The 14,342-nt window shown below is 42.6% G+C and overlaps 1 protein-coding gene across 1 annotated transcript; it reads left to right on the plus strand.

The window, feature by feature from the left end:
* The first annotated feature begins 1,034 nt into the window (after window positions 1-1,034).
* Window positions 1,035-14,259, plus strand: LOC139693714 (uncharacterized). Its single transcript, XM_071591973.1, has 3 exons — window positions 1,035-1,289; window positions 11,646-11,849; window positions 13,419-14,259. The coding sequence occupies exons 1-3, from the start codon at window positions 1,262-1,264 to the stop codon at window positions 13,559-13,561; spliced, it is 375 nt and encodes a 124-aa protein (XP_071448074.1). The 5' UTR covers window positions 1,035-1,261; the 3' UTR covers window positions 13,562-14,259.
* The last annotated feature ends 83 nt before the right edge of the window (window positions 14,260-14,342 follow it).

Raw genomic sequence — 14,342 nt, forward strand, 5'->3', positions numbered from 1 at the left:
ATTCTAAGGCCAAGAAGATCGCGAACATCAGCGTAGCAGAACTCGGTCATTGCCTTCCCGACAGTCATTTTGACGTGCCCACGAAAGATGAGATTCGCGACAGAAATTTCACCAAAGCCACAGTGCAAACTAAGAGAAGGGAGAGGGCTATTCGAAAGGGTGCACGAGTGAGAAAGTGGTTTGCGCTTTAAATAGAAGGTCATCGTGGCTCACCTCGAGGGGTTGATGCGTAACTTCCGATGGGAGCACCATGCAGAAATGGGTTTGAGAGCAGGTAAGAGGGACTACTAGGGAGGATTGACCTTCAATCTGATTGGAAATGCTGCAATAATCTGTGTGTAGGAAAATTTTGCATCCAAGGGGGATGAAAATGTCAACAATATGATCTACAAATACTGTAAATAGGATGGGGCCAAGGACGCCACCCTGAGGAACTCCGAACCGGTGGGAGAAGGTCGGAGGAAATGCTATCAGTTAGTGCACGCTGATTCTGAGAGGTATGCAAAATTAAAGATAGGAAAATTCCATGATGTTTCATCGATCGAGCATCGATGTTCGAGCTTAGAGACCAGTAGGTTATGGTGAACGGAGCCAAATGATTTGGTTAAGTCAATGTGACAAATATCAAGTTTTGGCTAATTACTACAAAAACTGACACGTTTTCTTAATTAGATGAAAAGTAATTCCACCGGAAGGTAATAAGAGTAAGCAAATTATCAACCTCTCAATGGTAATGAGAGCGCTCATTCTTGCTGGAGCCAGAGAGAGCGGCCTCGTTGCCCAGCGTCGAGCTGGAATCCCGACTCCGCATTCCGATGTGGGCTGCCCTCTTCCCACCCGCACCCTCCGTTTACCGAGAAACTGGTGAGTGACGTCAGATGGTGGCCAGGTTCCACGGGGGAGGGTGGGGGGGGGGGAGAGTGACGACACGTCGTCGACGCACCTCCACGAAAGGGGAAGGGCAGACGACTCAAGGCGAAGAAACCACACCGCGGGGAGGAGCGGCAGGGGGGAGGAGGACCCCTCTCACTTTCCGCGGAGTGAATCAAGGGAACGCGCGCGCGCACACCTCCGATATTTCTCGTCTCCACGCCAAAGTTTCGTAGTTGCGCATAAAAGAGGAGACCGCCGTCAGAGCTGACCGCAGACGTCGAACGGAAAGGGAGGTCGTGCTACAACACTCGAGACGAGGCAGGAAGGGGCGCATCTGAGCAGTGATCGCGGTCCTCTGCAGTCGTCCAGCCAGAAGGAGCTATTCGTCATGGCAGGAAGGTTTCAGTCCCCTGGAGGTTAGTTGTTGCACACATCCCTCTGAGAAATGAAATCCACTAGCCAATAATACGCATTTGCATGCCACTCTACGGAAAGGACCTAACCGGTTTTATATACACAATACCCCGAAAGCCGCCGTAAGGGTGTGTGGCGGAGGGAGTTAGGTCACCAGCCATTCTTCCACATTTACAATCATGACTGACCCCTCTACACAAATATTAGTTTGATCATGCACTGGAAGAAAGTTAATCACAGCGGAGAAGTTACTTACAAGACACTTATATTGAGATCATGCGGGAACAACATCGATGTCAACGCATCATCACCAAAAATGTTTCTTTTATGAGCTATGCATGGATGTTCATTATTGACCATGATGATAACATTGAAAAAATACCTGGTTTTTTTCTGAAAATCAATTTGGAATGCTGCATAGTACGAGTATTTTTCATTCCTTATCATTCGATTCCACAAATTTACCACGTCTGCCTTTGATTTACATTTTTTTTCAGGCAGTAGTCGCATGTCGTTAATGGAAATTGATTGAACATTAAAAGTAAAAAAAAATTAAAATGTAGACTCGTAAATGTGGACACGCGCTTATGTAAAACCATTCACTTATACATGAATATAAAATTATGTCGGTACATACACTAACTCATGTACGCTTACACGCATACGCACCATTTATGTACAGCATACAATAGATTGGGAGTGTTCGAGTAACCCCTTTGTTTAAGTTGCTGCTTGAATTCGGAAAGTAAAAGTGACCACGTCTGATTTCGTTGCGGTTACATATCGCGTAACGGGAAGAACGACTGCTTGCTCGGTGCTGGTGACGGTTTCCGAGCAAAGGAAAGTTCAAATGAAGAGAAAGCTACGCTATAGCAAGGACAAATGCCAAGGAAATATTTAAATACTATTTCTTCCCTCTTGCCACTCACGAGAACGAACACGAGGATCGCAATCGAAAAATCCACTCGTAATCTAGCAATACCAAGTGTTAACACGAACTTATGTTATTCACTCATACTACAAAGGCTGGTGCACTTACACCCCTTGCAATAATAATCATGACAATAGACGTCTTTATCCAAATATATATATTGTACGATATCAAAATTCTCCACTGAAACAAAGTCGCGGATAAAAACAACTAGAATCGCTCTTGATATGCGACTATATCCGGTTACGTAAGGGAATAATAGTCGCACTATTTCTTAGCATATCTTTTGTTCAGCTGAAATTGATACTTGAGTAAAATGACTTGAAGAAATGGTTCATTTCGGCATCGCTCGGACTCAATTTAGTGGCGTAACTGCCACTGACTTTATAATGTGACCACGAGCGGCGAAAGCGACCCGACGAAACTTACCGAAGCGAGGAAGGCCCGGCCGGCCTTGGGGGCGTACACGGGAGGGTGTGTCCAAACCACCGGCAACGTGGGTGAGGGGAGGCGTCCCTCCCCTTCAGTCACTTAAGCTCGCTTATATTTTATAAATATATATATATATATATATATATTTATATTATTTATATATATATATATATATATATATATATATATATATATATATATATATATATATATATATATATCATTGTACGGAAAAAGTCACACGAGTGGCAAAATAATGGGCTGACACAATATAACACAAATAGAATAGAATAGCAACATTTAAAAGGACACTCACACGGTAAATTGTTCGAGCATTCGGCCCTCTCAGAGGCCTTCTACAAGAGACTCTCTTGAAGAAGGCCTCTGAGAGGGCCGAAAGCTCGAACAATTTACCGTGTGAGTGTCCTTTTAAATGTTGCTATTCTATTCTATTTGTGTTATATTGTGTCAGCCCATTATATATATATATATACAGGTATATATATATATATATATATATATATATATATATATATCTAGAAAGAAAAAGGCTAAGCTAAACATTAAAATAGGAGGGCAAAAACTAGAGCCGGTAGAACAGTTTATGTATCTCGGTAGTGTTTTGGACCAACACGGTCAAAGTAGAAGGGACGTAAGGAGAAGAATTGCGCCAGGCAAAGAGGCTTTCACAAGGAGGAGGGAGTTGATGACAGGGACGTTGAGTAAGGATATTAAGAGAAGACTCGTAAAAACTTTGATATGGAGCGTAGCTATGTACGGTGCGTATACGTGGTCATTGAAGCAATAGGATAGACGTAGACTGGAGGCTTTTGAAATGTGGGTGTGAAGAAGAATGGAGAGGGTGAAATGGACAGAGAAGAAAACAAACGAAGAAGTACTTGGTATGGTGGGCGAAGAGAGGGGTTTGTTGGGAGTAATCCTATGGAGGCAGGAAAAGTGGCTGAAGGGGGTATTGACCGGCAGCGGAATGTTGAAGACTGTAATAGAGGGGAGAATGTTAGGCAAACGAGGAAAGGGAAGGAACAGGATAGGGATGTTGGATGGGATGAAGGGAGAAAGAAAGTATTCAGAGATGAAGAGGGACCTGATGGAGAGCAGGATGCGGGATTTTGTGTTTTATTAGGGGTAATAAAATAATTATTCGGTAGTCGTGTCCATCCAAAAATCTACCTTAACCGGTAGATTACCTTAAAAAAATATATATATATATATGTATGTATATATATTATATATGTTTATATATATACATATATATATATATATATATATATATATATATATATATATATATGGGTCCGTGGTAGTCCAGGGGTAGAGCGTTTGACTACTGACCGGAGGTTCGATTCCCGGAGAAGTCTCTGGGCACCTGCAGCCAAGCTATGTGATTTTTCGGGTACCAGGTCTTCCTGGGAAACCATAACCGGCACAGGGAAAGGAACTGGCCCCCCAACCCTGATGTGTGAAAGTCGCACGCCGTGTGGCTTAGTCCTGGGTGAACTCAACCATCACCCACCAAACCGATCTTAGGGGTTGATTACTGTTTTTATGGTTTACATATATGTGTGTGTATATATTGTATTTATATATATAATTGCATTTATATGTATAATTATATATATATATATATATATATATATATATATATATATATATATATATATATATATATATATATATATACATATAATGGCTCGTAAAATCCAGGCGTTAATTAATGTAGACATTAATTTGAAATTGGAGGCCCCGATTTTGTAAAGAATTCAGATTGTTCTTTAGTTAACGTATGTGTGGCAATCGTAATTATCCCCCGTCTTAAGATGACGAGCAGCCTGTTGGTTTTTCTGGACTAAAATAGCGAATCTAAAACTCCGATTTTTGCTTTGGCCTGAGGATTATACGTTAGCTCTACGGTTAAGAGAGGATTCACAAATCCGGACCTCAAAAGGGGAAGTGGGAGGAGCCAGAGAAAGTGACCCAACACAAATATTAGCAGGCGACACGCAGGCTTCGTGAGACATAGTCCGATTTGGACAGGGTCGAGCCTTTGCCGCCGTCTGTCCACATATAAACTGAACATGATCAACTTCTACACGTTACCCGGAAATCCACCTTGGGTAAACAACACCTGCGTGCCACTGGTGGTACGTGTCCGAGCGACTCAATGTAATTGGTTCGAGATGAATTTACCGACCCATCAAAGCAAACGTGTATTGAATCCATCCATATCTGCATGGCACCCTAATGTGGCAAGGGGTATTTCAACACCAGGCATACAACATGAAAATGAAGTGTTTCTCAAATTTTACTTTTCAATAAAAATATCTTTTTACACAGTACCCTGCAAGCCACCGCTAGGGTGTACGGCAGGGGGTGATTACACACCAGACTTTCTTTTCAATACTTTCCCCTCCTAGTGAGGTCGGACAAACATTATGCTGACCTCTTATCGTTCGTGGGAAAAAGGCATCTTAAATTCTATCAGTTCTACACTTAATCTCTATAATTTTATTGATATGATGTCGCCTACAGTAGTACGATGGGGACTATAATACATTTTCAACATCATCGCTGAAGAGACATCCTTCCAATTAATGCAAAAGCTTCAATCTGTTATTTAACCTTCGCTCCGTGAGTGATTCCCAGCATAGCTGCTCAAATATTTTGGAATATTCATCCAGTAAATCCTATTTTTTTGTCGTTAGCTTTTCCACATATTCCCCGTACGTGTTTCACCCGGGAGAGGTTAGATGTTAAATAATGCAAATCATTTCCGTCCGCTACGTACGCACGCACTTCGTAGTGCCTCTTTACGCACGCGAGAGGAGCGTCGAAGGGAACAGCGACAATCCGAGAGGACGCACAATGGGTTCGTCTCCCGGAAGTGACGTGGAGGGATGCGTTCGCGTCGCCAGCCTCAGTTCGACTTCCGGTGGAAAGGAATTCTAGCAACCCGCGCTTCCTCTATTGGCTCATTCGGGCCTCCGCACCCCACCAACCCGCGTGTGCTGCCCCATCGCGAACGACGCCACAGCCGCGATTTAAGCCATCGCTCGAAACTATTTTCGACATTCAATATTCATTATCATCGAGTAGCGGTAGTAGTATTTAGGGGAGGCGACCGACAGCTGAGTTCATTTGCGCCATAGGGGATGGACAGGAGAGGATGAAGGGTGGAGAGAAACCCGGCGTCGGTATTAGCCTTCTCTTTACGAAAGGGGCCAAGGGGTCCGCAGCTTACCGTCCCATCCGACGGACGGCGTACTCACTCAAAGTGCCCTCCACAAAGCACCTCAAGTAGGGTTCGAGATACCTCTGAAATATATTCAACACCGCCGGGATTTGAACCCGGGCCCTCAGGGTGGGAAGCCAGTACGATAGCCGCCTCACCATCTCGATCCCCTCATTATCATTGATCGTGGATATAAAGAATTAACGGGGTGTAAATTATGAATGTATTGCAGAGGAATAGGCGAATTACCCCGACTGATGTATGTACATGCATGTCTCAGACCGGTTAGCGAAGCATGGGAAGGGATGAAAACAGGCGAGGAACTAGACAATTGAAGACTTACGGATGATCAAGCTTTCATTAGCCACTCAACATAAAAAGAGATTGCCCTCATTACGGAGCGCACCATTAGTGTTTGTCTGTGTTAGATATGCAATGAGAATCAATCAAAATAAATAGATCATGATGAGGTTGTCAATAGATACGTAGAAGTCTAAGTTAAACGTTAAATTTGGAGGGCAAAAACTGGAGAAAATTTTTATTTAAAATAATTTATTTTTTTAGACAATGTTTTCAGGAGAAGGCGACCACGATATTAGGGCATTTAAAGAAAAAATTCGATAGGCATAAAAAGCTTTTATAGCGAGGTTAGAGTTGACGTCGAGAGACTAGAAAAGATCCCTCCTAGAGAGGCAAAGGATCTTCTTCAGTAAAATGCATAAAAAAAGTGTTGAAAGCTTTTACTTGGCTCGTAGTTTTTTTACGATTCGAATACTTGGTAGTTGAGGCAAGGGATGACTCAACTTAAATTGGATGTTTTCGACATGGCGAGTGTAGAAAAGAATGGACGTAATATAAAATGGAGTGAAAAGCAAACGAAGTCCTTGGCATGGTATTGAAAGAGACCGGGTTGTTGAGAGAAATTTAGAGGAGGCAGGAAGAGAGAATTACAGAGCATATTGATTGACAAATGATTTTTGAACAGAGAACGTCGATTGATCAACATGGAATAAGAATTTTGGATGAAATGAAGGGGTGTACGTAGAAAGCGAAGAAATTTTTATTGCATTATGGAGCCAGCGTTGCGTTACGCATAGCTTAGGATAACAGTAGTCTTAAGCTACTGGGTTCATCTAAATGGTTCCAGATAGGGAATTGCTAATACTTTATAACTAACGCACCAATGGGGAGTTGAACTCTTTCGCCCGATTTGGTCGAGAAGGGATTTTCGATGAAAGGAGAGCCAAGGACGAAGGTCAAAAGTCGATGGTCTTAATGTCGGTCTTGCATCCTCGCGTCAAGGAAAGCGTGGACATTTAAGGATTTTAAGTAAAATACAGTTCGAAGGCGTGAATAAAATAACTGTAGGTGCGTACTTCGCAACCTTCAAAAGTAATCTCTGCATGTGCCCAATATCCCACAAGCCACCGCAAGGGCGTGTGGCTGGAGGGGGGCTGTTAGGGCACCACCAGTTGAACAGATTAAAACCACTGGCAAAACTAACAGAGGTATGACAATTCACACCCACAGAGACGTTTAATATCTTTTCAAAACCTATTTTAACTTAAACACATGCAAAACACTAGAACTAACACATGCACCCACGAATCTACCAGGTTTTTATGCAGCGTTTATTAGGGACAAATAGAGAAGAATTGAATTGGGCAAAGAAGTTTTCACAAGGAGGAAGGAGTTGATGATAGAGGCGTTGAGTAAGGATGTTAAGAAAAGACTGGTGAAAAATTTGATATGGAGCGTAGTCATGTACGGCGCGGTAGCATGATCATTGAAGCAGAATGATAGACGTAGTCTGGAGGCTTTTTAAATGTGGTTTGGAGAAGGTGAAATGGACCGAAAAGGAAAACAAATGAGTAAGTACTAGGCATGGTGGACGAGGAGAGGGGTTTGTTGGGAGAAATCCTATGGAGGCAGGAAAAATGGATGAAGGGCGTATTGATCGGCAGTGGGATGTTGAAGACTAATAGAGGGGAGAATGTTGGGCAACGAGGAAAGGGCAGAAATAGAGGATATCGATGTTGGACGGGATGTGGGGAGGAAGGATGTACACAGATATGAAGAGGGGTCTGTTGCAGAGTTGAATATTTTAGTAGGATATTAGGTTATCAAGAATGGGTTTTCTTAGGAGAGACAAGGGGATTATCGCTGTACTGTTTCGAAGCGTGTGTCCATCCAAAACCTACTTTATCCGGTAGATGGACTACAGTGATAATAGTAATCATGTCCTCTTATGTAATTCCAATATTTTAACTTTTACTATTATGATAGCAATTATAGCACAGAGAGTACTAAAATGTATATTCAATGTGCGTCCTTACATGTGCATGTATACCACACTCACGAATTCTTAGATTCATTCAATGTGAACGAAGGACGTCCTTGTCTGGCCGACGGAGGTCATCTTTCCTCGGCGAATGTGATATGGAATGAGGAGCGGGTGACTCTCTCTCGTGGATGATAATTGGCGGATTTTATGCCGGTCTTCCGCCGCCTGATATTTTAAGTAGAAAGCAAAATCATTTCCTATTTTGCACTAGAACACGTTCGAGCGGACAGGACTCGACGGCGCGGGAAGTACTATAAAGAAATGCATCATCCCCAGTTGATGAAGTGTGTACGCCAAGACGAGGTTCGGACGTGGCCCAATTCTACAAGGTGCACGAATAATTCTCATGCAGAGAGCACCAGTCGTGACAGTCCGCTTCCTTATTGGCAGGTAGCACTCGCGCTAATTCACGTGCACCGTGCACCATGGGGAGGGTGCCAATCGGCAAGTGAAAAGAAATACTCAGTTCCGCCTTCGAGAAGATAGAACTGCACTGAATAGAAAAGGGGATTTTAAGGGAAAACGAAAAAATTATTTTTAGTACCCTTCTAGCCACCGCTAGAGTGTGTGGCAGGGGGTGAATACGCTCCAGACTAATATTTCCCCCCTAGCGCGGTCGGACAATGTTACTCTAATCCCTTATCGTGCGTGGAAAAAATGCCATCTTAAATCTATCTGTTCTGAGGTTAATCTCTCTAATTTTATCTGCATGATCTCTCCTACCGTAGTACGATACATTTTCAACATCACTGCTGAAGAGACCTCCTTCGAGTTTATGCAAGAGCTTCAATCTGTAATTTAACCTTCGCTCCGTGAGTGATTCCAAACCGATCTCCTCTAATAATATTGATACGCTACTCAGTTTATCATAGATACTTTTTTACAAATCTAGCTCATCTACGCCGCACTCGATTCAATTAGGCAATCAGTCCAACTTCGTGATGATCTCATATACTAAGCGCATATTCTAAATGTGGCCTAACCAGCGAAAGGTAACCTATCTCTTTGACCTTTTCATCACATTTCCCTGCACTCTTCTAAAAAATCCTAATTTTATCAGCTTGTTATCATCCCATGGGTCATACGCCCATGCACATGCATGTTCCACCCAGGAGAGGTCGTAAGCAAGGGTAACGCCCAAATATTTAATCGCCTAAGCATTCAATCGAATTAATTTAATTAATTTGTTACCCTTTGGTCAGACCACACTATGAATAATATTAGGTATCTATTTGGAAAGCTATGGAGAGATCATCCATTCAAGAATTCGATTAACTTTGACAAAATCCGCTACCGCTTCGTAAAGAATTTAAAAAATCCATTTCAGTTCAAGCAATGTTTTATGACTAAATGAATTTAACTTCTGGCATGTCAACGACATGGTTTAAAATGCATTGTTCTTCACGGTTTTCCCTTATTTCTACGAGTCACTAAATAAGATTTCCAGTAGACTTTTCATTCAGCCAAGTACTCCAACAACAAACAGCTCCTCACTGAACCCGAGCCAAAACAGGAAATTCGGTGTCAATGGCGACCTCCAAACTTTGGAAATGAACTTCGCACACACCCACGTGATTTACAAATATGGCAGGCCCAATCAAGAGCGACTATTGTAAGAGGACCTCTTAGAGGAAGGTCACATTTGTATAGGAATTAGGTTGGGAGCCGCTTGAGATGCGAGGCTTAGAATGACAGCAAGGTTAGAACAGACAGAGTTTAATTGCACTAATTCCCTTACACAAAGGGAACTTAATAATGGCCCCACACTATTTAGGTAGGCCAAACCACAAAGATAAGATAAGGGAGATAGATTCCAGTACAGATACATAGATACGAATATTCGTTTTTGCCCCGGACAATCAGAAATCATAGTAGTAAGAAATCAAAGTCATATTATTCAAAATAAAGACATTAGACTTACCAGCAAGGACAAGATTAAACGCTGCGTAGACATCTGGTTCATTCATGTGTGTATGTGTATATTAGGTGCTAGTATATGTATTTGCACGTGTGTAAATTAAAATCGGTTTCGCTTCAATATATCTACATCTACACAATACCTCGCAAGCCGCCGCGAGGGCTCTTAGCAGGAGATGTTAGGAAATGACCCGCAAAACAGGACAAAACCACATGCAAAGCAAACAAAATTATTCCAATTCACACACCACAATAAAAATTATAACATTAAATTACCGTATCTTAATGAACAAAATATCGAATATTGAACATATTTTTGTTCAGTGCAAAGGCAGACATATTAGTTGGAACGGAGAGCTGGTCCATGGAAGATATAGCAAACAGTGAAGATTTCCCGAACGGTTTCACGATATACAGAAAGGAGAGGCCTAATAGCCTTGGTGGGGGAGTATTCATTGCTATAAATTCACATCTCACTAGCCAACGTTATAAATACAACGAAAATGATATAGAAAGCGTTTGGTGCAACGTAAAGATCTACAACGACAGAAGCCTATAAGTGTGCTCATTTGACAGAACACCAGTTTCCAATACAGATAGAAGTTCTATATAAGCTCGACGACCAAATATCCGCACTCGGTAACAAACATATCAGTTTATTATCAGATCAGTTTATTTATAATTGCTGGTGATACAAATTTACCGTCCATTGATTGGAACTCGTAACTGCATAGTAAAATCTGCAACAATCCGAGATTCATGTGAAGAACTCCTCAGTATATTCGCAAAACATTCTCTAGAATTAATTATTAAATCACCTACTAGGGGTCGTAGCATACCTGATGTCTTCGCGACGTCACATTTGCCACCTATGAATGCGTGAGGGGCGGGGTTCATCAGTTGCATTGAGATGAATTAATAAATTTTCCCCCCACTTACTTTCCAGCTCTGTTTGACCTGTCTCTCTGGTCAATCTCGGGATATTTATGTAGAAGTGCATAGGCATTCACACCCACACAGAGGCACACATGCATATTCATATATTTATATATTTACATGCATATCTACATGCGAACATATGCATAATAGTTAATGTGAGCAGCACCTGTTGCTGTCTCTAATTACTTAATAAAAACGGTAAATTAAGCCTATCAGTTCAACATTCTCTCTGATGCTAAATCGATGGTTATTTTTTCCATAGCAATTTTGGATTTTTTTAAATTCGCTGAATTACTTCGGAAAAGAGACGAGAGGGTTTTTCAACTAATTCTCCACCACAAACGAATAATGTTCTTACAATATTCATGGCACTCAAAGCAATGAACATTTCAGGCAGTGACACCTTGAACCATTAAGATGACCAGATACAATGGGTTTTGTTACACGGTTGTAATATGCGGCCCCGAGCAATATAACGAACGATTTCCCGATGGACGACTGTCGGATCAATCAACAGTCTGAACGCTCTCTTCTCGTATTTCCAGGCGTGCTGATGCTGTCGGTGGTCGCCGCGGTGGTCTTGGTGATTCTCGCCCAGGAGGCGAGCGCGCAGCTGTGCCCGCTGTGCGAGTGCCCTGCGGCCTTCGAGCCCGTGTGCGGCAAGACGGTGGACAAGGACGGCAAGGTCAAGCTCCGCGGCTTCCCCAGCCGGTGCTACATGGAGTGCAACAACCAGTGTCGCAAAGCCCGTGAGTATGCCAACCCCTTTCTCGGGTGCACCCTCGCTATCATTACCTCCTCACTGCGACCGCCGTGAGATTCCGCCTGAGGAAAACAAGCACCCTGATTGAGGTCACCACCACGCCTCTTCTGTCCAACCCCTCGATCATTCGATCAAGTAACTCATAATAAGCTTATATCCGAAGACAAATCACATTGAATTAGCGACGTAGAAGTGAATTAAGTTAGCAATTTTCATTTTGTTCGAAAACAAGAAGTTATCACTTTTGGAACCAGTTCCGAGTTTGTGAAATTGATCTCTGGCGTACCGCAGGGATTTGTGGTAGGTCCCTCGTATTTCTCATTGATGTTAATGACATCCACTCTAAGTATACAGCTAACACAAATTATTCGCCGGTGTAAGTTTCTAATCCGAGTAATTTTAGTGCTGCAACTACTCAACAGAGCCGTCAAACACATCACGAAATTGTCGAATGATTCGTCATTAGCTGGTGTCCAGTGTGACAGTCAAGAGAATGATAAAGCAAACAATCCCCTAAAGTTACGCGCGGCTTAGAGGAGTAGTGTTTTAAAGAAAATCGTTTGCTTCTCCTTTCTCTATCTAATACGTTGTCTGCAGTCCCTTTCTCTCCTTCTCTGTCCTTCCACTGCACTCCTTCCCCCTACCCATTGGCAGTGAATTTCAAACGTAATACTTAATCAACATGTCTAGCGAAAGAAACGTAATCTCCAGATTAGACGACAAGTATCTATTGAATCTCAATCAGATATGCTGATAAGGTAAAGAGCGAAGTTACTTTTCAAATGTTAGGCCTTTTTAAAAATATAATAGTGTACATAATTAATTATTATAAAATTTCAAAAGGTCTAATTCCTTGGAGAAATTAACCTACCGGAAAGCGCTGGCTAATTTCAAGAGTAAAATTTTTGGAGATTGATTGGTTAAAAATCCCAAAGGTTTTCGGTCGTATGTGCGATAAGTCCAAGGAAATGTGCCGTCCGTACGCTCACTTAAAGACGGAGAAGAGCCAAAAGTAACATCTTGAAAAAAGCTAATTTTCTTAATTCCTTTTTTAAAAGTGTATTCAATTCATGTCGGAAAAATCTAGCGTAATACCTCGTCAATACCAGAATGCGATGAATGAAAATAATGTCATGGAATATGGCGTAAATTAGAAAAGATGAAACTCAACAAGTCTCCTGGTCTCAATGATATTCCCGTCTACGTTTACATGACAGTGGCGTCAGAAATATAATCATTAGCTAACATCACGCCTTTAGTAAGAATGGCGATAGGGAAGAACCCAGTAATTGAGGACCAATCTCTCTCTGACAACAATTTAATTTAAGATTTTATAAAACATAATTGTCACATCTGTATTGGGACATATCAACAGCTGTCGTGAAGCCTCGTATTCCATAGCGATGCATAATAGCAAGGTGACATTCCAGATGAAGTCTTTCATCTTCAGATGAAGACTAGTTAAAATGAATTCAGACATTAGCAGCGTGATTATGATACTTCACGCCAGAGGCAAGGACGTGCAACTGACTCAATTTTCCTCTCCCATCGACAGAGTTCCAGTTCGTGAAACGCGGTCGCTGTGGCGGTAAGAAGCCCGTCCGGGACCCGGCGCACAACAGTGTACTGCAGAAGGCCGCCTCCAACTCGACCACTACTCCCCCCACCCTCAAGGGGCTGCCCATCACCACGAAGTAAGGAGGACGGAGGGAGGGAGAATATTCATCCGGGCACCCCCCCCCCAAGTGCGCGCGGCCGCCATGGTCCCGCGCCCGACACGCCACCACGGCTTGTGGCCTTCCACCCTTTTCCGGCAACGCCCCCACCCGTCTGTCAACCTATACGAAATGAAGAAGTACCTCTGCCCCCTCCCCCAGACTTGCCATCATTGATATAATCTGAAGAGGCAGCGGATTACGAGATCGTCAACACGTGGCGATCCTCTGGTCACGTGACCGCCCGTGATATCACAGCCATGATGACGTGACGTGTGGACGTGCCGTTCTATCGAGGGTGTGTGTGGGTTGCGACTGTTGGCGCTGCCGATGACCGCGCCTTTCGTTTGTGCGCGTGTTGGTGCTCAGTTGTTGAATGCAAAAGATGAATGCTTGACCGTGTGCGTGCGCATGTTGACGTGAATGTGCATATCCTTTGTTGTTAATCGTGTTTATTGCATCGCCTACCGACTGAATCTGAAACGGGGACCAAATGCACACACGAGGAAACAGCACTTCTCCTATGCCGGAAACTCTCAAAACAACGAAAATGGGTTTCCGGCATGACATAAGCCAAAGATCTTTTATTTTCATGATGAAATAAAAGAATTCACTTGCACAAGGAAACTGTTGTACTTAGTGAGATCGCAAATAAAGGCAAAATAAAAGAAATATTTCCGTCTTTTTGAGTCATTGGTCATGTGTATAAGATTTAAAAAAAGTCGCCGGTTTTCATAACACAAAAAATAAATAGATGAATAAAA

Source organism: Hetaerina americana, unplaced genomic scaffold (genome assembly GCF_022747635.1).
Source record: "Hetaerina americana unplaced genomic scaffold, ioHetAmer1.1.p SCAF_5, whole genome shotgun sequence".
Lineage (NCBI taxonomy): Eukaryota > Metazoa > Arthropoda > Insecta > Odonata > Calopterygidae > Hetaerina > Hetaerina americana.